At 42.3% G+C, this 22,607-nt stretch overlaps 1 protein-coding gene across 1 annotated transcript in view; it reads right to left on the reverse strand.

Moving 5' to 3' along the window:
• Positions 1-18,345: 18,345 nt before the first annotated feature.
• The window catches only part of LOC139369015 (inhibitor of nuclear factor kappa B kinase regulatory subunit gamma), a 37,534-nt gene continuing 33,272 nt past the window's right edge, over positions 18,346-22,607 (reverse strand). The window contains exon 14 of the mRNA XM_071108587.1: positions 18,346-18,770. Within this exon, the coding sequence (XP_070964688.1) occupies positions 18,610-18,770 (161 nt within the window). The 3' untranslated portion in view covers positions 18,346-18,609. The remainder of the gene's footprint in view (positions 18,771-22,607) is intronic.

The raw sequence follows: 22,607 nt of genomic DNA on the forward strand, positions 1-22,607 counted from the left end.
TCAGGGAACCATAGTAAAATGTTCTCAGAACCTCCCTGAAACTATTGTAAAATGTTCAGGGAACCATAGTAAAATGTTCCCAGAACCTCCCTGAAACCACAATAAAATGCTTCGCAGAACCTCCCTGAAACCTTAGTAAAATGTTCAGGGAACCATAGTAAAATGTTCTCAGAACCTCCCTTAAACCACAGTAAAATGTTCAGGGAACCATAGTAAAATGTTCTCAGAACCTCCCTGAAACCACAGTAAAATGTTCTCAGAACCTCCCTGAAACCATAGTAAAATGTTCAGGGAACCATAGTAAAATGTTCTCAGAACCTCCCTGAAACCATAGTAAAATGTTCAGGGAACCATAGTAAAATGTTCTCAGAACCTCCCTGAAACCATAGTAAAATGTTCTCAGAACCTCCTTGAAACCATAGTAAAATGTTCTCAGAACCTCCCTGAAACCATAGTAAAATGTTCAGGGAACCATAGTAAAATGTTCTCAGAACCTCCCTGAAACCACAGTAAAATGTTCTCAGAACCTCCCTGAAACCATAGTAAAATGTTCAGGGAACCATAGTAAAATGTTCTCAGAACCTCCCTGAAACCATAGTAAAATGTTCAGGGAACCATAGTAAAATGTTCTCAGAACCTCCCTGAAACCATAGTAAAATGTTCTCAGAACCTCCTTGAAACCATAGTAAAATGTTCTCAGAACCTCCCTGAAACCATAGTAAAATGTTCAGGGAACCATAGTAAAATGTTCTCAGAACCTCCCTGAAACCACAGTAAAATGTTCTCAGAACCTCCCTGAACCATAGTAAAATGTTCTCAGAACCTCCCTGAAACCATAGTAAAATGTTCTCAGAACCTCCCTGAAACCACAGTAAAATGTTCAGGGAGCCATAGTAAAATGTTCTCAGAACCTCCCTGAAACCACAGCAAAATGTTCTCAGAACCTCCCTGAAACCATAGTAAAATGTTCTCAGAACCTCCCTGAAACCACAGTAAAATGTTCTCAGAACCTCCCTGAAACCACAGTAAAATGTTCTCAAAACCTAACTGAAACCACAGTAAAATGTTCTCAGAACCTTCCTGAAACCATAGTAAAATGTTCTCAGAACCTCCCTGAAACCATAGTAAAATGTTCTCAGAACCTCCCTGAAACCATAGTAAAATGTTCTCAGAACCTCCCTGAAACCACAGTAAAATGTTCTCAGAACCTCCCTGAAACCATAGTAAAATGTTCTCAGAACCTCCCTGAAACCACAGTAAAATGTTCTCAGAACCTCCCTGAAACCATAGTAAAATGTTCTCAGAACCTCCCTGAAACCATAGTAAAATGTTCTCAGAACCTCCCTGAAACCATAGTAAAATGTTCTCAGAACCTCCCTGAAACCATAGTAAAATGTTCTCAGAACCTTCCTGAAACCATAGTAAAATGTTCAGGGAACCATAGTAAAATGTTCTCAGAACCTCCCTGAAACCACAGTAAAATGTTCTCAGAACCTCCCTGAAACCATAGTAAAATGTCCTCAGAACCTCCCTGAAACCATAGTAAAATGTTCTCAGAACCTCCCTGAAACCACAGTAAAATGTTCAGGGAAGCATAGTAAAATGTTCTCAGAACCTCCCTGAAACCACAGCAAAATGTTCTCAGAACCTCCATGAAACCATAGTAAAATGTTCTCAGAACCTCCCTGAAACCATAGTAAAATGTTCTCAGAACCTCCCTGAAACCACAGTAAAATGTTCTCAGAACCTCCCTGAAACCACAGTATAATGTTCTCAGAACCTTCCTGAAACCATAGTAAAATGTTCTCAGAACCTCCCTGAAACCATAGTAAAATGTTCTCAGAACCTCCCTGAAACCATAGTAAAATGTTCTCAGAACCTCCCTGAAACCACAGTAAAATGTTCTCAGAACCTCCCTGAAACCATAGTAAAATGTTCTCAGAACCTCCCTGAAACAACAGTAAAATGTTCTCAGAACCTCCCTGAAACCATAGTAAAATGTTCTCAGAACCTCCCTGAAACCATAGTAAAATGTTCTCAGAATCTCCCTGAAACCACAGAAAAATGTTCAGAGAACCATAGTAAAATGAATGTTCCCAGAAACATATGGCTTTGTTCCCAGAACCAATGGGAAGCCAAAAAGGGATCAAGCCTGAATTATCTCTGTCTCTCTCTCTCTCGTGTGGGTTTCAGTGTTTTAGGCCAGACAGTTAAGTTTCTAATAACAGCTAGATGGACGTTGTGTGTCTCCTCTCTTCTCCATAGTCATGAGATTGATGGTGAATTATTCACACCAAAGGTGACGCCAGCCTGCGTACCAAATGGTATTCGATTCCCTTTATACTACTGTTGAACTGGAACCAGAGGGTAAATAGGGTGCCATTTGAGGCCCCAGGCCACCCACTAGGACTGGGAATTATCTACTAGGAGAAATGTCACGTGGATGTACACATTGTTTTAAACACACAATAGGCTTTAGAGCACCAATGGTACCAGACATTAGATCACCACTAGTAACAGACATTAGATCACCACTAGTAACAGACATTAGATCACCACTAGTAACAGACATTAGATCACCACTAGTAACAGACATTAGATCACCACTAGTAACAGACATTAGATCACCACTAGTAACAGACATTAGATCACCACTAGTAACAGACATTAGATCACCACTAGTAACAGACATTAGATCACCACTAGTAACAGACATTAGATCACCACTAGTAACAGACATTAGATCACCACTAGTAACAGGCATTAGATCACCACTAGTAACAGACATTAGATCACCACTAGTAACAGACATTAGATCACCACTAGTAACAGACATTAGATCACCACTAGTAACAGACATTAGATCACCACTAGTAACAGACATTAGATCACCACTAGTAACAGACATTAGATCACCACTAGTAACAGACATTAGATCACCACTAGTAACAGGCATTAGATCACCACTAGTAACAGACATTAGATCACCACTAGTAACAGACATTAGATCACCACTAGTAACATACATTAGATCACCACTAGTAACAGACATTAGATCACCACTAGTAACAGACATTAGATCACCACTGGTAACAGATATTAGATCACCACTAGTAACAGACATTAGATCACCACTAGTAACAGACATTAGATCACCACTAGTAACAGACATTAGATCACCACTAGTAACAGACATTAGATCACCACCGGTAACAGACATTAGAGCACCACTTTAAATGTCTTACTCAAGTATTGCACAGAGAAGGAGAGCCCACAGTCCTTGATAGCGGGCCACGTCAGTGGCACTGTATTATCCTCAAAGCAAAGAAGGTGTTTAGTTTTTCTGGAAGCAAGACGTCGTTGTCCGTGACGTGGCTGGTTTTATTTTTATAGTCCATGATTGTCTGTAGAGGGTCTACAGATTGTCTGTAGAGGGTCTCATGTCTGAGCCGTTGAATTGCAACTCTACTTTGTCTCTATACCGACATTTTGATTGCCTTACGGAGGCAATAACTACACTGTTTATATTCAGCCATATTCCCAGTCACCTTTCCATGGTTAAATGCGATGGTTTGCACTTTCAGTTTTGCACAAATGCCACCATCTATCCACGGTTTCTGGTTAGGGTAGGTTTAATAGTCACAGTGGGAACAACATCTCCTATGTACTTCCTTATAAACTCAATCACCGAATCATCGTATAAATCAATATTATTATCTGAGGCTACCCGGAACATGTCCCAGTCCGCGTGATCAAAACAATCTTGAATCATGGATTCCGATTAGGCAGACCAGCGTTGAATAGTTATTGTACATCCTGTTTGAGTTTCTGCCTATAGGACTGGAGGAGCAAAATGGAGTCGTGGTCAGATTTGCCAAATGGAGGGCAGGGGAGGGCCTTGTATGCATCGAGGAAGTTAGAGTAGCAGTGATCCAGTGTTTTTCCAGCGCGAGCGCTACAATCAATATGCTGATAGACTTTAGGTAGCCTTGTTGTCAAATTTCCTTTGTTAAAATACCAAGCTAAATAAATGCAGCCTCAGGATATATGGTTTCCAGTTTGCATAGAGTCCAGTGAAGTTCCTTGAGTTCCGTCGTGGTATCTGTTTGAGGGGGGTTTTACACGGCTGTGACAATAACTGGCGAGAATTATCTTGGGAGATAATATGTCGGCATTTGATTGTGAAGAATTCTAGGTCAGGTGAAAAAAAGGACTTGAGTTCCTGTATGTTATTACAATTACGACATGAGTCGTTAATCATGAAACACACCCCGCCCTTCTTCTTCCCAGAGAGATGTTTATATCTGTCGGCACGACGCATAGAGAATCCCGGTGGCTGTACCGACTCAGACAACATATCCCGAGAGAGCCATGTTTCCGTGAAACAGAGTATGTAACAATCCCTGTTGTCTCTCTGGAAAGCAACCCTTCCCTAATTTCGTCTACCTTGTTGTCTAGAGACTGGGCATTGGCGAGTAGTATAACTTAAACTTAAACCCTCGCCCATACCCTCGCCCATACCCGGGCACGAACCAGGGACCCTCTGCACACATCAACAACAGTCACCCACGAAGCATCGTTACCCATCGCTCCACAAAAGCCGCGGCCCTTGCAGAGCAAGGGGAACTACTACTTCAAGGTCTCAGAGCAAGTGACGTCACCGATTGAAACGCTATTTAGTGCGCACCACCGCTAACTAAGCTAGCCGTTTCACATCCGTTCACATCCATTTTTACAGCACTGCTAACTACATAAAGGTGATTTATTGTCGAGGAGTACTGACGTCAAACATGTTTTTGTATTTTCAGGTATTTGTAGGCTGGCTAGCTATAATTGCAATGCCACCTAGCCTTACAAAACTCACATAAAGCTCATTTGACCTAAGACAACCCTGTAAAAACTTTGCTAATATCTACAACATACCAGCTTTCCAACAGCACAGATATTACCTTTGAATACCCTTTGATATTGACATGTTTTATATTTCATCTAAGCCTATGATGCAGAAATGAACAACTTCAGACATAAACCAGGAACGTTAACGTTAGTACCATGGCACTGTCTTAACAGGAATCGCAGGTCTCTATTTTCACCAAACTGTCGTCTCGCAGAATGGAAACCATGCGGAGGAGCCTTGACTGGGCTAGGGGGAGGCTGATCAATGTAGCTTTGACTGGGCTAGGGGGAGGCTGATCAATGTAGCCTTGACTGGGCTAGGGGGAGGCTGATCAATGTAGCTTTGACTGGGCTAGGGGGAGGCTGATCAATGTAGCCTTGACTGGGCTAGGGGGAGGCTGATCAATGTAGCTTTGACTGGGCTAGGGGGAGGCTGATCAATGTAGCTTTGACTGGGCTAGGGGGAGGCTGATCAATGTAGCCTTGACTGGGCTAGGGGGAGGCTGATCAATGTAGCTTTGACTGGGCTAGGGGGAGGCTGATCAATGTAGCCTTGACTGGGCTAGGGGGAGGCTGATCAATGTAGCTTTGACTGGGCTAGGGGGAGGCTGATCAATGTAGCCTTGACTGGGCTAGGGGGAGGCTGATCAATGTAGCTTTGACTGGGCTAGGGGGAGGCTGATCAATGTAGCTTTGACTGGGCTAGGGGGAGGCTGATCAATGTAGCCTTGACTGGGCTAGGGGGAGGCTGATCAATGTAGCTTTGACTGGGCTAGGGGGAGGCTGATCAATGTAGCCTTGACTGGGCTAGGGGGAGGCTGATCAATGTTGCTTCAGCAGATGATCTAATTGATCAAGTATCTCAGTTCATTCTGGAGATTCGTTCCCCTGGCTGGCATGCACAACAAGGTAAGCAGCATTGTAGTGGGTTTGGTAACGACAAAATGTGGACCGGAGGCTGTTGGAGCACAGTTAAGGACTCCGGGTGCTGCGACGCAGAGTGAGGGAGAGCATGCTTTTCTTCAACCCGAGGGCGGCTGTCCTCAGAGCCATGTTGCAGAGGCTCCATGTTGCTAGCAAGCAACGGCCCAATATGTTAATCATGTGGATAATAATTGTTAAACAAAACATGTTTATATTGAGGTAAAACCAGTTGGAACAAAGTATTTGTGCCTAAGTGTGAACAACAGGAGAGTCTGTCCTCTTGACTCATTAACATTTGTTCCACATTTTGGGTGTTAATGTACTATCTGGTCTGCTGCTTTGTTATATACTGCAGGAGCCTGACGCAGCATCTCAGTGGTAAAGCAGGATGGTGATGTTTGTATATTTAAAGTGTCTTCAGATGTTGTATTAACCAGTGCTGTGTTCTCTGATTTAGGTGGAGGATAGTCACACATGGTGGGGTTGATGGGTACAGAGTTCTCGTTGTTTCTCAGTGCTTCCAGCAACAATCGCAGCAGTACTGTAATGGATTGCTTCATGAATGCTGTTTTCAGATATGGCGTTCCCTCCAGAGTTAGGACGGACCACGGAGGAGAAAACAGCACTGTCTGCTTGTTGAATGTAAAGTAAAAATAGAGCTGCATGCATCCTTAAAAAGGTCATCTTGACCTTGACCATGGATTACATTCTATAGTCTTCTTGACCTTGACCATGGATTACATTCTATAGTCTTCTTGACCTTGACCATGGATTACATTCTATAGTCTTCTTGACCTACACATGGATTACATTCTATAGTCTTCTTGACCTACACATGGATTACATTCTATAGTCTTCTTGACCTACACATGGATTACATTCTATAGTCTTCTTGACCTACACATGGATTACATTCTATAGTCTTCTTGACCTACACATGGATTACATTCGATAATCTTCTTGACCTTGACCATGGATTACATTCGATAATCTTCTTGACCTACACATGGATTACATTCTATAGTCTTCTTGACCTACACATGGATTACATTCTATAGTCTTCTTGACCTACACATGGATTACATTCTATAGTCTTCTTGACCTACACATGGATTACATTCTATAGTCTTCTTGACCTACACATGGATTACATTCTATAGTCTTCTTGACCTACACATGGATTACATTCTATAGTCTTCTTGACCTACACATGGATTACATTCTATAGTCTTCTTGACCTACACATGGATTACATTCTATAGTCTTCTTGACCTACACATGGATTACATTCTATAGTCTTCTTGACCTACACATGGATTACATTCTATAGTCTTCTTGACCTACACATGGATTACATTCTATAGTCTTCTTGACCTACACATGGATTACATTCTATAGTCTTCTTGACCTACACATGGATTACATTCTATAGTCTTCTTGACCTACACATGGATTACATTCGATAATCTTCTTGACCTACACATGGATTACATTCTATAGTCTTCTTGACCTTGACCATGGATTACATTCGATAATCTTCTTGACCTACACATGGATTACATTCGATAATCTTCTTGACCTACACATGGATTACATTCTATAGTCTTCTTGACCTACACATGGATTACATTCTATAGTCTTCTTGACCTACACATGGATTACATTCTATAGTCTTCTTGACCTACACATGGATTACATTCTATAGTCTTCTTGACCTACACATGGATTACATTCTATAGTCTTCTTGACCTACACATGGATTACATTCTATAGTCTTCTTGACCTACACATGGATTACATTCTATAGTCTTCTTGACCTACACATGGATTACATTCTATAGTCTTCTTGACCTACACATGGATTACATGCTATAGTCTTCTTGACCTACACATGGATTACATTCTATAGTCTTCTTGACCTACACATGGATTACATTCTATAGTCTTCTTGACCTACACATGGATTACATTCTATAGTCTTCTTGACCTACACATGGATTACATTCTATAGTCTTCTTGACCTACACATGGATTACATTCTATAGTCTTCTTGACCTACACATGGATTACATTCTATAGTCTTCTTGACCTACACATGGATTACATTCTATAGTGAGTGATGCATGAGGCTATATATTTTTTTCTGTAAATCATTTTCAGAACGCAATCACATTATGTTTGACAGCTTTCTCCATGTTTTTGAAATGTATAAACCTTTAAATGACCTTTCACAGACTACTTCTACAAACGAGGCTACACTTGTGGCAGCACCTATTCCTGTGGCCCCCATCTTCTGCACCACTTCCTGTGGCCTCCCTCCACCTATACCACTTCCTGTGGCCTCCCCTACACCATTCCCTGAGGCTTATATCGTCCACCTTCACCTCACTCTTCTGTTGATGTTAGTGATGACAACGAGTCATCCCTGTAAATAATTAAATGTCTTGTTATTACAGATGAATTGTGGGAAGTATCTGAGCTTTGTTATTCTGAATGTCTCTTTTAGTGTTGACCTCCAAACACTGCTGAAGTTAACGAGATGCCAACCAAATGAACGTGATGAGGGACAACGTTTATGATTGTGCAATGAGAGGCTTTAAGAGAGCCCGCTTTAATCCAGAGGCAAAAATAGACACGTTTTTTTAGGGATGCTGACAGAAAAGGGTCAGCTGATGAGGGTGGTCCCTCAAGAGAATTTCCCAGGCTGCTAATGAGTGCCATCCAGTCCTCTGCAATATTTGAGGGACCTGATTGGCAAAAATACCTTTCTTGCAACTCTCACGGTGAGTTACACTTTTACACCAACAATGACACATTTTGTTTATGGCAATATATAACACATTTGATTTTTGTATGTTAACGTGTTGTTTATTTACTGTGTGACGGCGCTTTATGATGGCGTATACAAGCAGGTGGGCCACATGACTGCTGTCTGTCTGGTACATGGGGGTGTAGAGCCACATTTTGTCAGAGAGGCTCTACAGTGTGGCCTACAACCTCCTGTGCAGAGCTGAAAGAAATGGTGGAATATGACTTCAGAGAGAAGTTGGAGAAGGTAAGTGCCTTTACACTGTGATGGATGTTATGCTACTGTTAATTTGCACTAAGTTTGAAAACAATTAGGGTTGTAGATCATGAAAACTTTCCCTCATGGATCTGGTTTCCTTGTGCTGGCAGTCAATCTTTAAGGGTAGTGATAATCAGACATTAGATCCCAAAACACAGTTCAATAAACAATCTAAGATCTAGTTAGCACAAGCTGTTGATGAGGCACAGGAAGCGGTCATGTTGGGTCCAGTGTGATACACTCGTACATTGGAGAGGCCCTGGTGGAGTCAGCCACTAAGTTCTACTTAGAAAGCAGGATACGGGAGGCTCTGAGCAGTGAATTTCCGTATATCTAAGGAATCTCAAGTTTAGTTCAATTCTTCAGGGCAAATTCATTGCCTTTTTTTACTGTATAGATTCAAAGAGGGTCTGGAGTGTCTAGGTCTCCTGTCTTACATGAATAGACACTCAAGCCTCTTCAGAGAGGTTTTCATCTGCGCTGAGAAACCTCTTTTGGCCAAAGACATAGCTTCTCTCTTCAAAACAGAGCTCTCCCCACCTGGTACCAATCAAAGAGCAATAGAGAGCAGAGTCATATGTTTCTGGAGGGACTGGCTGCTGGAGGTGGAAGGTTAGATGCAAAACCATGATCATCGAAGTAACACGGCCAACATCAGTAAAACATCACCTAATCACTCTCACAACAATGGGACAGCATTTTGTAGCTGTATTCTTCCATGGCCCCCCCAAGAATGTAATAGATAAATTAAATCCCAAACTACTTTCACTTAAGAGTATTGTGTTACTTATGGACTTGAATTCCCCCCCCCCCTTCCCTTTTTTTCAGTGAGGAACTCATTCCCTTTAACCGTGGAGAAGGTTTTCATTTTCACTTCGGGGACTTCAGCATTCCTAGGCTGGGCTTGCCAGTGGAGCCACAGCTACAGTTCTCTCAGCTACCGCACGGCAAGCGGTACCGGAGCACCAAGTGTAGGTCCAAGAGGCTTCTAAACAGATTCTACCCCCAAGCCATAAGACTCCTGAACATCTAGTCAAATGGCTACCCAGACTATTTGCTGCCACTCTCTCTATGCATAGTCACTTTAATATCTCTACCTACATATATATATTAACTCGACTAACCAGTGTCCCCACACATTCTCTGTACCGGTATCGCCTGTATATAGTCTTCACATTGATTCTGTACTGGTACCCCCTGTATATAGCCTCCACATTGACTCTGTACTGGTACCCCCTGTATATAGCCTCCACATTGACTCTGTACTGTTACCCCCTGTATATAGCCTCCACATTGACTCTGTACTGGTACCCCATGTATATAGTCTACACATTGACTCTGTACCAGTACCCCCTGTATATAGCCTCCACTTGGACTCTGTACCGGTACCCCCTGTATATAGTCTCCACATTGACTCTGTACCGTAACACCCTGTATATAGCCTCCACATTGACTCTGTACCGGTACCCCCTGTATATAGCCTCCACATTGACTCTGTACCGGTACCCCCTGTATATAGCCTCCACATTGACTCTGTACCGGTACCCCCTGTATATAGCCTCCACATTGACTCTGTACCAGTACCCCCTGTATATAACCTCCACATTGACTCTGTACCGGTACCCCCTGTATATAGCCTCCACATTGACTCTACCGTAACACCCTGTATATAGTCTCCACATTGACTCTGTACTGTAATACCCTGTATATAGTCTCCACATTGACTCTGTACCGTAACACCCTGTATATAGTCTCCACATTGACTCTGTACCGTAACACCCTGTATATAGTCTCCACATTGACTCTGTACCGTAACACCCTGTATATAGTCTCCACATTGACTCTGTACCGTAATACCCTGTATATAGCCTCCACATTTACTCTGTAGCGTAACACCCTGTATATAGCCTCCACATTGACTCTGTACCGTAATACCCTGTATATAGCCTCCACATTTACTCTGTACCGTAATACCCTGTATATAGCCTCCACATTGACTCTGTACCGTAATACCCTGTATATAGCCTCCACATTGACTCTGTACCGTAATACCCTGTATATAGCCTCCACATTTACTCTGTACCGTAATACCCTGTATATAGCCTCCACATTGACTCTGTACCGTAATACCCTGTATATAGCCTCCACATTGACTCTGTACCGTAATACCCTGTATATAGCCTCCACATTGACTCTGTACCGTAATACCCTGTATATAGCCTCCACATTGACTCTGTACCGGTACCCCCTGTATATAGCCTCCACATTGACTCTGTACCAGTACCCCCTGTATATAACCTCCACATTGACTCTGTACCGGTACCCCCTGTATATAGCCTCCACATTGACTCTACCGTAACACCCTGTATATAGTCTCCACATTGACTCTGTACTGTAATACCCTGTATATAGTCTCCACATTGACTCTGTACCGTAACACCCTGTATATAGTCTCCACATTGACTCTGTACCGTAACACCCTGTATATAGTCTCCACATTGACTCTGTACCGTAACACCCTGTATATAGTCTCCACATTGACTCTGTACCGTAATACCCTGTATATAGCCTCCACATTTACTCTGTAGCGTAACACCCTGTATATAGCCTCCACATTGACTCTGTACCGTAATACCCTGTATATAGCCTCCACATTTACTCTGTACCGTAATACCCTGTATATAGCCTCCACATTGACTCTGTACCGTAATACCCTGTATATAGCCTCCACATTGACTCTGTACCGTAATACCCTGTATATAGCCTCCACATTTACTCTGTACCGTAATACCCTGTATATAGCCTCCACATTGACTCTGTACCGTAATACCCTGTATATAGCCTCCACATTGACTCTGTACCGTAATACCCTGTATATAGCCTCCACATTGACTCTGTACCGTAATACCCTGTATATAGCCTCCACATTGACTCTGTACCGTAATACCCTGTATATAGCCTCCACATTGACTCTGTACCGTAATACCCTGTATATAGCCTCCACATTTACTCTGTACCGTAATACCCTGTATATAGCCTCCACATTGACTCTGTACCGTAATACCCTGTATATAGCCTCCACATTGACTCTGTACCGTAATACCCTGTATATAGCCTCCACATTTACTCTGTACCGTAATACCCTGTATATAGCCTCCACATTGACTCTGTACCGTAATACCCTGTATATAGCCTCCACATTGACTCTGTACCGTAATACCCTGTATATAGCCTCCACATTGACTCTGTACCGTAATACCCTGTATATAGCCTCCACATTGACTCTGTACCATAATACCCTGTATATAGCCTCCACATTGACTCTGTACCGTAATACCCTGTATATATATTTTTATTTCACTGATGCTCTTGAATTATTTACTTTTCTTTTTTTCTAACTGCATTGTTGGTTAATGTCTTGTTAATAATCATTTCACTGTAAGGTCTACCTACACCTGCACATGTGACAAATACAATTTGATTTAAATAATTAATTTAAGGGGAATTATCCAAAAGGTTTGTTGCATGACCACCTCGTTCGTAATAAGTTCATTGATATTTATGAAAAGTTTCCGACGGGATTGTCCAATCAGCAAAATCAAATTGTAGTGAAAGTTTTCAAAAACATTTACAACCAACTAGAATCAATCGGACAGTTATACATCATGCAGCTTTAATATTTAAATAAATGTCTGATTAAACTGAGCCTTATGCAAAGTAGTTATGTATGTCAAGGGACTATGATGTTACAATATGTGCTTTGTTACCATAAATAAATCTTACAGTAAATATGGACATTTAATTGACATGTGTTATGGCAATAAAAGACACTGCAGTTGGTACATAGGTCGTGGTGCAGCAAGTTGATGAGTGGAGAAGCACAAGTGGGGCTTAGAGACTGAGGGCAGAAAAGGATTTCAGGGAACTTGAAGCTGCTGATCTTCTCCATGTTAATGTACAGTAGATGGGAGAACGGTCAAGTTTCACCATCTACTTTGTTTTGCTTATGCTGAGACTGTTGTCCTATCACCATTATGTCAGGTCCCACAGCTCCTTCATGTGTACCATGGTAGTGTCAGGTCCCACAGCTCCTTCATGTGTACCATGGTAGTGTCAGGTCCCACAGTTCCTTCATGTGCACCATGGTAGTGTCAGGTCCCACAGCTCCTTCATGTGTACCATGGTAGTGTCAGGTCCCACAGCTCCTTCATGTGTACCATGGTAGTGTCAGGTCCCACAGTTCCTTCATGTGCACCATGGTAGTGTCAGGTCCCACAGCTCCTTCATGTACTCATGTGTACCATGGTAGTGTCAGGTCCCACAGTTCCTTCATGTGTACCATGGTAGTGTCAGGTCCCACAGCTCCTTCATGTGTACCATGGTAGTGTCTGGTCCCACAGCTCCTTCATGTGTACCATGGTTATGTCGGGTCCCACAGCTCCTTCATGTGTACCATGGTAGTGTCAGGTCCCACAGCTCCTTCATGTACTCATGTGTACCATGGTAGTGTCAGGTCCCACAGCTCCTTCATGTGTACCATGGTAGTGTCAGGTCCCACAGCTCCTTCATGTGTACCATGGTAGTGTCGGGTCCCACAGCTCCTTCATGTGTACCATGGTAGTGTCGGGTCCCACAGCTCCTTCATGTGTACCATGGTAGTGTCTGGTCCCACAGCTCCTTCATGTGTACCATGGTAGTGTCGGGTCCCACAGCTCCTTCATGTACTCATGTGTACCATGGTAGTGTCAGGTCCCACAGCTCCTTCATGTGTACCATGGTAGTGTCTGGTCCCACAGCTCCTTCATGTGTACCATGGTAGTGTCAGGTCCCACAGCTCCTTCATGTACTCATGTGCACCATGGTAGTGTCAGGTCCCACAGCTCCTTCATGTGTACCATGGTAGTGTCAGGTCCCACAGCTCCTTCATGTACCCATGTGTACCATGGTAGTGTCAGGTCCCACAGCTCCTTCATGTGTACCATGGTAGTGTCAGGTCCCACAGCTCCTTCATGTGTACCATGGTAGTGTCGGGTCCCACAGCTCCTTCATGTGTACCATGGTAGTGTCAGGTCCCACAGCTCCTTCATGTGTACCATGGTAGTGTCAGGTCCCACAGTTCCTTCATGTGTACCATGGTAGTGTCAGGTCCCACAGCTCCTTCATGTGTACCATGGTAGTGTCAGGTCCCACAGCTCCTTCATGTGTACCATGGTAGTGTCGGGTCCCACAGCTCCTTCATGTGTACCATGGTAGTGTCAGGTCCCACAGCTCCTTCATGTGTACCATGGTAGTGTCAGGTCCCACAGCTCCTTCATGTACTCATGTGTACCATGGTAGTGTCAGGTCCCACAGCTCCTTCATGTTCTCATGTGTACCATGGTAGTGTCAGGTCCCACAGCTCCTTCATGTGTACCATGGTAGTGTCAGGTCCCACAGCTCCTTCATGTGTACCATGGTAGTGTCAGGTCCCACAGCTCCTTCATGTGTACCATGGTAGTGTCAGGTTCCACAGCTCCTTCATGTGTACCATGGTAGTGTCAGGTCCCACAGCTCCTTCATGTGTACCATGGTAGTGTCGGGTCCATTCTGGGGATAAACATTCTTATTATAATGTAAAAGAATCCTAATTTATTATTACAGGGTTTTCACCCAGAGTCTGCTAACCAGTTTGTGGGTAAGGATGGAGTTGAAAGCAGAGCTATAAAGGAAAATGCACTCTGACGCATGTAGAAATGTAAAATTAACATTTATTGGGACAATAGGCAAACTGGAGTTGTACAAAGTGTAGCACAATCTATTGTTCCAGTTTTTTTTAAATCGATATCGACTGGGCTGCAGTGGAGATGGTAAGAAGCTTCGATATCATGGGGACCTAACGTCTAACGTCCTTTCCTGGTACAGACACTGCAGTCAAATGCCAACCAGCAGCTCTCCGTCCTACGGAGACGTTTTGCCTGACGTCAAACATTAACAAGAGTGTCAGATTGAAGTGTCCGAATAAATGTAAACAGAACCACAAGAGCAGATTACTTTCATCTTTACTGACAGTTTAAACATTTCTAATTGTAGTCACTTTCAATTGATTCATTGGCTCCAATAACCATAGATTGTTTGTAGTTCATAACATTAACACAACTGACAGGTATTGCTTGACTGTAAACCAGGATGTTTTAATAACATTGGATATTTGATTGGGTTTAATGTTGCATAACCTTGTCGTGTTGCCATGCCAACCAGGTGAGAATCACCAGATTTTTTTTTTTTCACCTTTATTTAACCAGGTGAGCTTGTTGAAAACAAGTTCTCATTTACAACTGTGACCTGGCCAAGATAAAGCGGTGGAGGTGGATCAGGGAATCACCAGCAGCAAGAGCGACATCATTGATATATGCAATTAACTGATAATTTATGAATCAGGTCTTCTCTGCTGCTTCATCAGCCTCCCCTTTGCCCACTCCAAGCTCCTCTTCATGGTTCCCTTCTGCAAGACACAATTGTGTGAAAATAAAGCGGAAGGAATGGGAAACCTATTTCTTTGAAGCAGTATATGCCTGAAGCTATTTTAACATCATAAGCTTAGATGAAATATATTCAAAAGTGAACGTGCACATTAAAGTCGACTCTGTTTCGAAAGCTGACATGTAACGTTAGCAAAGGTTTTACAAGGTTGTCACTTGCCAAGTTTGCTTTGTGAGCTTTTATGTGTCTTCATGCTAATCGCGAGCTAACGCGGCTAACGCTAGCATTTAAATGAAAGCCAGTTGCCTACCTCAAGTTGTTTTGCTTAAATACAAGGCTTTGGGCTAAAAACATAACTCAGAAAACCATGTCCTGCTTCAGTACCCGCCAATAAATCACAATTAGGTAGCTTGTCTTCCTTAAATCAATGGTTAAGCAAAATAAAGACAATAGTCCACAAAGGGAGAACTACCAGGATTTTGAGAATCTCCGTTGTCTAATCTATGTACGCCTGGCTCTGCATGCAAGCAACAATCTTGCTAGTATTTAAGTTAATTTACCTCGATAGTGTTGCCGTGGCTGTTATAGTTTACATGTTTTTCAGCAGGGCTTTTAATAAAACACAAGACGGTGCCGTTCACTGCGTCTAGCAGTATGGCCGGGCAAAGTTTGAGGCTAACTATGTGATATAATATGGCCCGGGGGTCGGAGGCTACCGACGTTAGCTGAATTTAGCTAGCAAAATATCTGATTTAGCTTATGCTAAGCACTGCTGAACCTGGTGATAGATTAATGTTAGCTACATTCTACTGTGAACTAGCTGATAAACTTTACGATTCAGTAACAACACATTTCAAAGACAAAACTGTTCCCTTGTAAAGGTTCAAACTCTGCTTGCAGTGGAAAAGGAAGTACCTTCAAACTGTGAAAGCTGGTTGAAAGGAGGGAAATTGGCTAGTAAAATGAGCATATTAAAGAACGAGTTAAGTTAGCGTGTGTAGGTGAATATTTATCAGCTGTAGGCGTTAACTTGACATGTGTAGGACCCCTTGCAGCCGTTTATTTAGCACGTTGAACCGCCTGCAAGCACATTTGACGCATGGCGGCGTTAATTTAGCGCGTGCACCTGTTTACTTTACACACGTAGCATTAAAAAGATTGCGTTTTGACTACGTGCTTTAAGACCCAAACGGCGTTCCATACGCTCTTCACCTGCATGTCGCACCACACTTGTCTGTTCAATGCATGTACATAGCTTACCCGCTGATCTATCCATTGGTGAAGTAATTTCATGTCAATCTAAATTTAAAACAAAAGGAAGGATATAAACCGGTACTTTTTTTTGGTTCAATGGTCTTTGTAAATGTTTATTAGATGCTTTTCTCGTTTCGAAGCAAAGACATATAGTTTCAAAGTAACATGACGACGTGATCGATGACGTCCGACGCTTATTTTGATCACATTAACATTTTGTTGCAGAATGCCAGATCCTGCTGATTTTGGCCGTGATGCCAGTGTTTTCTAACACCGAACCTCCCCTGGACACCTAATTTATGAATTTAATTAAATGTATTTTGTTTATAGCACCTGGTAGGACCTGGATTTGGGATCAGACCGCAAGGATTCCTGGCAATGGTTGATCAAAGATTTCATGTGAAACACCGTTTTCTCATCATTGTTCAAATATCTAGTTTTATTTAGTTGAGCCTATGAGCCATTTGTCTTCAGTATCCTAAATAATAGCACGGATGCAAAGTTTTAAAAATAATAGTGAATCTGGAGCCAAAAAGGGCAATCAGGATGTGGGATGCGAACCACCCAGTCTAACTACATTTAGATTACCGACGCTCACAACTTTCCATTGTGCCACAACATTTTGATGGATGCAATGAGTCTATATAAACAAACATGATAATATTTAATTCTGACCAGCAGATGTCAGTGTTCAAACCTCAAGAGTAATGAGCCGTTTTTGGGTTGGTGAAACCTCCAAAGGTTTAGAATGCCTGGGTTTTCCATCACTGGCGTCAGGAACATCCTTTCACATTGTTTAATCAACCACCTCACTTTTTCTTCGATTTTATTTGTATATTTTGGATTAAACCACATACTAAATACAGCAAAACAATGTTATATCTTTCTGTGGAAATGAGGATTTGACCTCCCATATGTGAGTCAGAGTGGTCTCATCCCAGTGCCCCCCATCATGCACTCAGCTCAGGTAAAGCAGGGAACTGAAAAACTATTTGGGAGCCAAAACATATTCATTAAAACCTTCCGAAGCTTTGTGATATGTCAATATTTATATATTTATTACGTCTCTAATACAACCATTTAAAACACTCTGTACTCGAAAGACCTAGAATTACAGACAATACTCACACAAATGACCATGGTGAATTATCATGCTCTTACATACTGACAGACACCACAGGGCGGTATTCAATTTGTTGCAAAACGTTTCCTAACTTAAAGCAAACAGAACAAAACAGGGCGGGACCTACCTGAATTTGTCCAATAGAAACTTATTTTGCTCTGTTTGCTTCAGTTTGGTTCTTAAACAGTTTCCGTAATGAATACACCCTGGTACACAGGGTCAGGGGTCAGAAGACTCATTTACACTTTCAGCCTGAGAGGGATAGCAGGAAGGAGGGAGAGAGAGATTGATATGGAGAGAAAGAAAGAGAGATATGGAGAGAGAAAGATTGAGCGGCAGGTAGTCTAGTGGCTAGAGCGTTGGACTTGTAACTGAAAGGTTGCTAGATCAAATCCCCGAGCTGACAAGGTAACAATCTGTCGTTCTGCCCCTGAACAAGGCAGTTAACCCACTGTTCCTAGGCCGTCATTGTACATAATAATTTGTTCTTAACTGACTTGTCTAGTTAAATAAATAAAATATGTAAAGATTGATATGGATAGAGAGAGAAAAAGAGGGGATATGGAGGGAGGTGTGGGGGAGGACTGTATATGGTGGACAGGGATAGAGAGAAAAAGAGGGGATATGGAGGGAGGTGTGGGGGAGGACTGTATATGGTGGACAGGGATAGAGAGAGAAAAAAAGGGGATATGGAGGGAGGTGTGGGGGAGGACTGTATATGGTGGACAGGGAGAGAGAGAGAAAAAGAGGGGATATGGAGGGAGGTGTGGGGGAGGACTGTATATGGTGGACAGGGATGGGAAGGAAAGGTCTATGACAATGATGTCATCATGCTGATGAGCTACTGTTGTTTCAGCCCCCTCAAACATCTGTCTAAGTGTGTGTGTTACTGGATACAGTCCATGACATGTATCTGCAGTGTGTCCATGTCGGGGGCTTGGTACTGGCACTTTGGACAGCGGTAGTCAGGAAGCTCTTCAGCCCCGCCTCCAGCCACTCCCTCTGCAGCCAATCCCACGCTGCGGGCGGTGGAGTTAAAGGCACTCCCTGCGGATGAGAGACAGAAATTACTACATTTACTCCAAATTGTATCTTTTTAAAGGAAAAAGTACTCAAAGGAGCAACATAGAGAGAGAGCGAGCTAGCTGGCCCTTAACAGAATACCTGACCACTGTTACCCAAACTTTAGGAAAGCTTTGACTATGTACAGACTCAGTGAGCATAGCCTTGCTATTGAGAAAGGCCGCCGTAAGCAGACCTGGCTCTCAAAAGACACACAATGTTAACATATGTTTCCCATGCCCATAAATCCCTTTGAAGTGAATTGAGAAGAGAATATCCAAGGCCTGAGGTCATCTGCCTTTGGCCTAAAGAGCAGGAACCTGGACTTCATCAAAGAAATCGGAAATACAGACATTGTCATCCTACAACAAACATGATATAAAGGAGATGGACTGGTTGGCACTGGTTGCCCTCTAGGTTTCAGAGAGCTGGTAGACCCATCTACAAAACTACCAGGTGTGAAACAGGGAAGAGACTCAGGGGATATGCTAATTTGGTATAGAGCAGACCTGACCCACTCTATTCAATTTGTCAAAACAGGAACATTTTACATTTGGGTAGAAATTCAAAAGGAAATGATCTTAACAGAGAAAAATGTCCTCCTGTGTGCTACCTACAGTGGGGAGAACAAGTATTTGATAACCTGCAAAATCGGCAGTGTTTCCTACTTAAAGCATGTAGAGGTCTAATTTTTATCATAGGTACACTTCAACTGTGAGAGACGGAATTTAAAACAAAAATCCAGAAAATCACATTGTATGATTGTTAAGTAATTAATTTGCATTTTATTGCATGACAAGTATTTGATACATCAGAAAAGCAGAACTTAATATTTGGTACAGAAACCTTTGTTTGCAATTACAGAGATCATACGTTTCCTGTAGTTCTTGACCAGGTTTGCACACACTGCAGCAGGGATTTTGGCCCACTCCTCCATTCAGACCTTCTCCAGATCCTTCAGGTTTCGGGGCTGTCGCTGGGCAATACAGACCTCTACATGCTTTGTAAGTAGGAAAACCTGCAAAATCGGCAGTGTATCAAATACTTGTTCTCCCAACTGTATATCCCCCCAATAGAATTCCCATACTTTAACGATGACAGCTTCTCCATCCTAGAGGGGGAGATCAACCATTTCCAGGCCCAGGGACATGTACTGGTCTGTGGCAACCTAAATGCCAGAACCTGACACCCTCAGCACACAGGGGGGCAAAGACCTGCCTGGAGGTGATAGCATTCCCTCCGCCATCTGCCCCCCTAGGCACAACTATGACAACATAACCAACAAAAACGGGGCACAACTCCTGCAGCTCTGTCACACGCTGGGTATGTACATAGTCAATGGTAGGCTTCGAGGAGACTTCTATGGTAGGTACACCTATAGCTCATCTCTTGGCAGTAGTACTGTAGACTACTTTATCACTGACCTCAACCCAGAGACTCTCAGAGCGTTCACAGTCAGCCCACTGACACCCCAATCAGATCACAGCAAAATCACAGTCTACTTGAACAGAGCAATACTCAAATCATGAGGCATCAAAGCCAAAGGAACTGAGTATCATTAAGAAATGCTATAGATGGAAGGAAAGTAGTGTAGAAATCTGCCAAAAAACTATTAGGCAAAAACAAATTTAATCCCTTCTAGACAACTTCCTGGACAAAATGTTTCACTGTAATAGTGAAGGTGCAAACTTGGCAGTAGAAAACTTAAACAGTATATTTGACCTCTCGGCTTCCCTATCTAATCTAAAAATCTCAAATAGAAAACCGAATAAAATCAACAACAATGACAAATGGTTTGATGAAGAATGCAAAAATCTAAGAAAGAAATTGAGAAACCTGTCTAACCAAAAACATAGAGACCCGTGAAAACCGGAGTCTTCGCCTTCACTATGGTGAATCACTGAAACAATACAGAAATGCACTACGGAAAAAGTAGGAACAGCATGTCAGAAATCAGCTCAATGTAACTGAAGAATCCATGGAATCTAACCACTTCTGGGAAAATTGGAAAATACTAAACAAACAACAACATGAAGAGGTATCTATCCAAAATGGAGATGTATGGGTAAACCACTTCTCCAATCCTTTTGGCTCTATAACAAAGAATAAAGAGCAAAAACGTATACATGATCAAATACAAATCTTAGAATCAACTATTAAAGACTACCAGAACCCACTGGGTTCTCCAATTACATTGAATGAGCTACAGGACAAAATAAAAACCCTCCAACCCAAAAAGGCCTGTGGAGTTGATGGTATCCTTAATGAAATTATAAAATATACAGACAACAAATTCCAATTGGCTATACTAAAACTCTTTAACATCATTCTTAGCTCTGGTATCTTCCCCAATATTTGGATCCAAGGACTGATCACCCCAATCCACAAAAGTGGAGACAAATTTGACCCCAATAACTACCGTGGGGTAGTTAGAAGAAAAAAAAATCTAATTTTAATAAACTCCCATACAAGACTTGTGACCTGTTGCCACAAGACAAGGGCAACCAGTGAAGAACAAACACCATTGTAAATTCAACCCATATTTATGTTTATTTATTTTCCCTTTTGTACTTTAACTATTTGCACATTGTTACAACACTGTATATATATAATATGACATTTGAAATGTCTTTATTATTTTGGAACTTTTGTGAGTGTAGTGTTTACTGTTAATTTTTTATTGTTTAATTAACTTGTGTTTAATATCTAGTTCACTTGCTTTGGCAATGTAGTCATGTGTTTCCCATGCCAATAAAGCCCTTAAATAGAAATTGAGGGAGAGAGATTCCCAAAGACTGGAGCGTCGGCCTTCTGGCCCGCTCCACCTTCACTCCAGTAGACCTCCCTTCACCAGCTCAGGACATGTCCGCCCCTACATGGATTTGTAGTCTACTTGTGTGCTGCTGTAGCTTCTGTCCTGGAGTTCACTAAATATTTTCATAAAGAAACTGATAAAACACACAGCTGCTAAATCAAGGTGACTTACAAAGATGAGAAGGAACCGAGAGCAAGAGAGGGAATGTGGTGTTGTAGTGTCCACAACTCAAAAATCATTATGGAATCTGAAAACACACGTATCCTGAAAGAGAGAGAGAGTGTGGTGATGTAGTGTCCACTACTAAAGAATCATTATGGAATCTGAAAACACACATATCCTGAAAGAGAGAGAGAGTCTGGTGATGTAGTGTCCACTACTAAAGAATCATTATGGAATCTGAAAACACACGTATCCTGAAAGCATGATGATGTACTAACTTTGTGCTAAAAGAAAAGAATGAGGTGGTAACAGTGGTGGTAACAGTGTGTCATTGTAGCAAAATATTTATCAACAAAAATTCCTTTTTGTTCTGTTATCTATAGAATGGGCAATCATTGGTTTGGAGCCAATAGGCCATCATTGGTTTGGAGCCAATCGTCCATCATTGATTTGGAGCCAATAGGCCATCATTGATTTGGAGCCAATCGTCCATCATTGGTTTGGAGCCAATAGGCCATCATTGATTTGGAGCCAATAGGCCATCATTGATTTGGAGCCAATAGGCCATTATTGATTTGGAGCCAATAGGCCATCATTGATTTGGAGCCAATAGGCCATCATTGATTTGGAGCCAATCGGCCATCATTGATTTGGAGCCAATAGGCCATCATTGATTTGGAGCCAATAGGCCATCATTGATTTGGAGCCAATAGGCCATCATTGATTTGGAGCCAATAGGCCATCATTGGTTTGGAGCCAATAGGCCATCATTGATTTGGAGCCAATAGGCCATCATTGGTTTGGAGCCAATAGGCCATCACTGGTTTGGAGCCAATAGGCCATCA

The sequence above is a fragment of the Oncorhynchus clarkii genome, chromosome 16 (assembly GCF_045791955.1).
Source record: "Oncorhynchus clarkii lewisi isolate Uvic-CL-2024 chromosome 16, UVic_Ocla_1.0, whole genome shotgun sequence".
Classification (NCBI taxonomy): domain Eukaryota; kingdom Metazoa; phylum Chordata; class Actinopteri; order Salmoniformes; family Salmonidae; genus Oncorhynchus; species Oncorhynchus clarkii.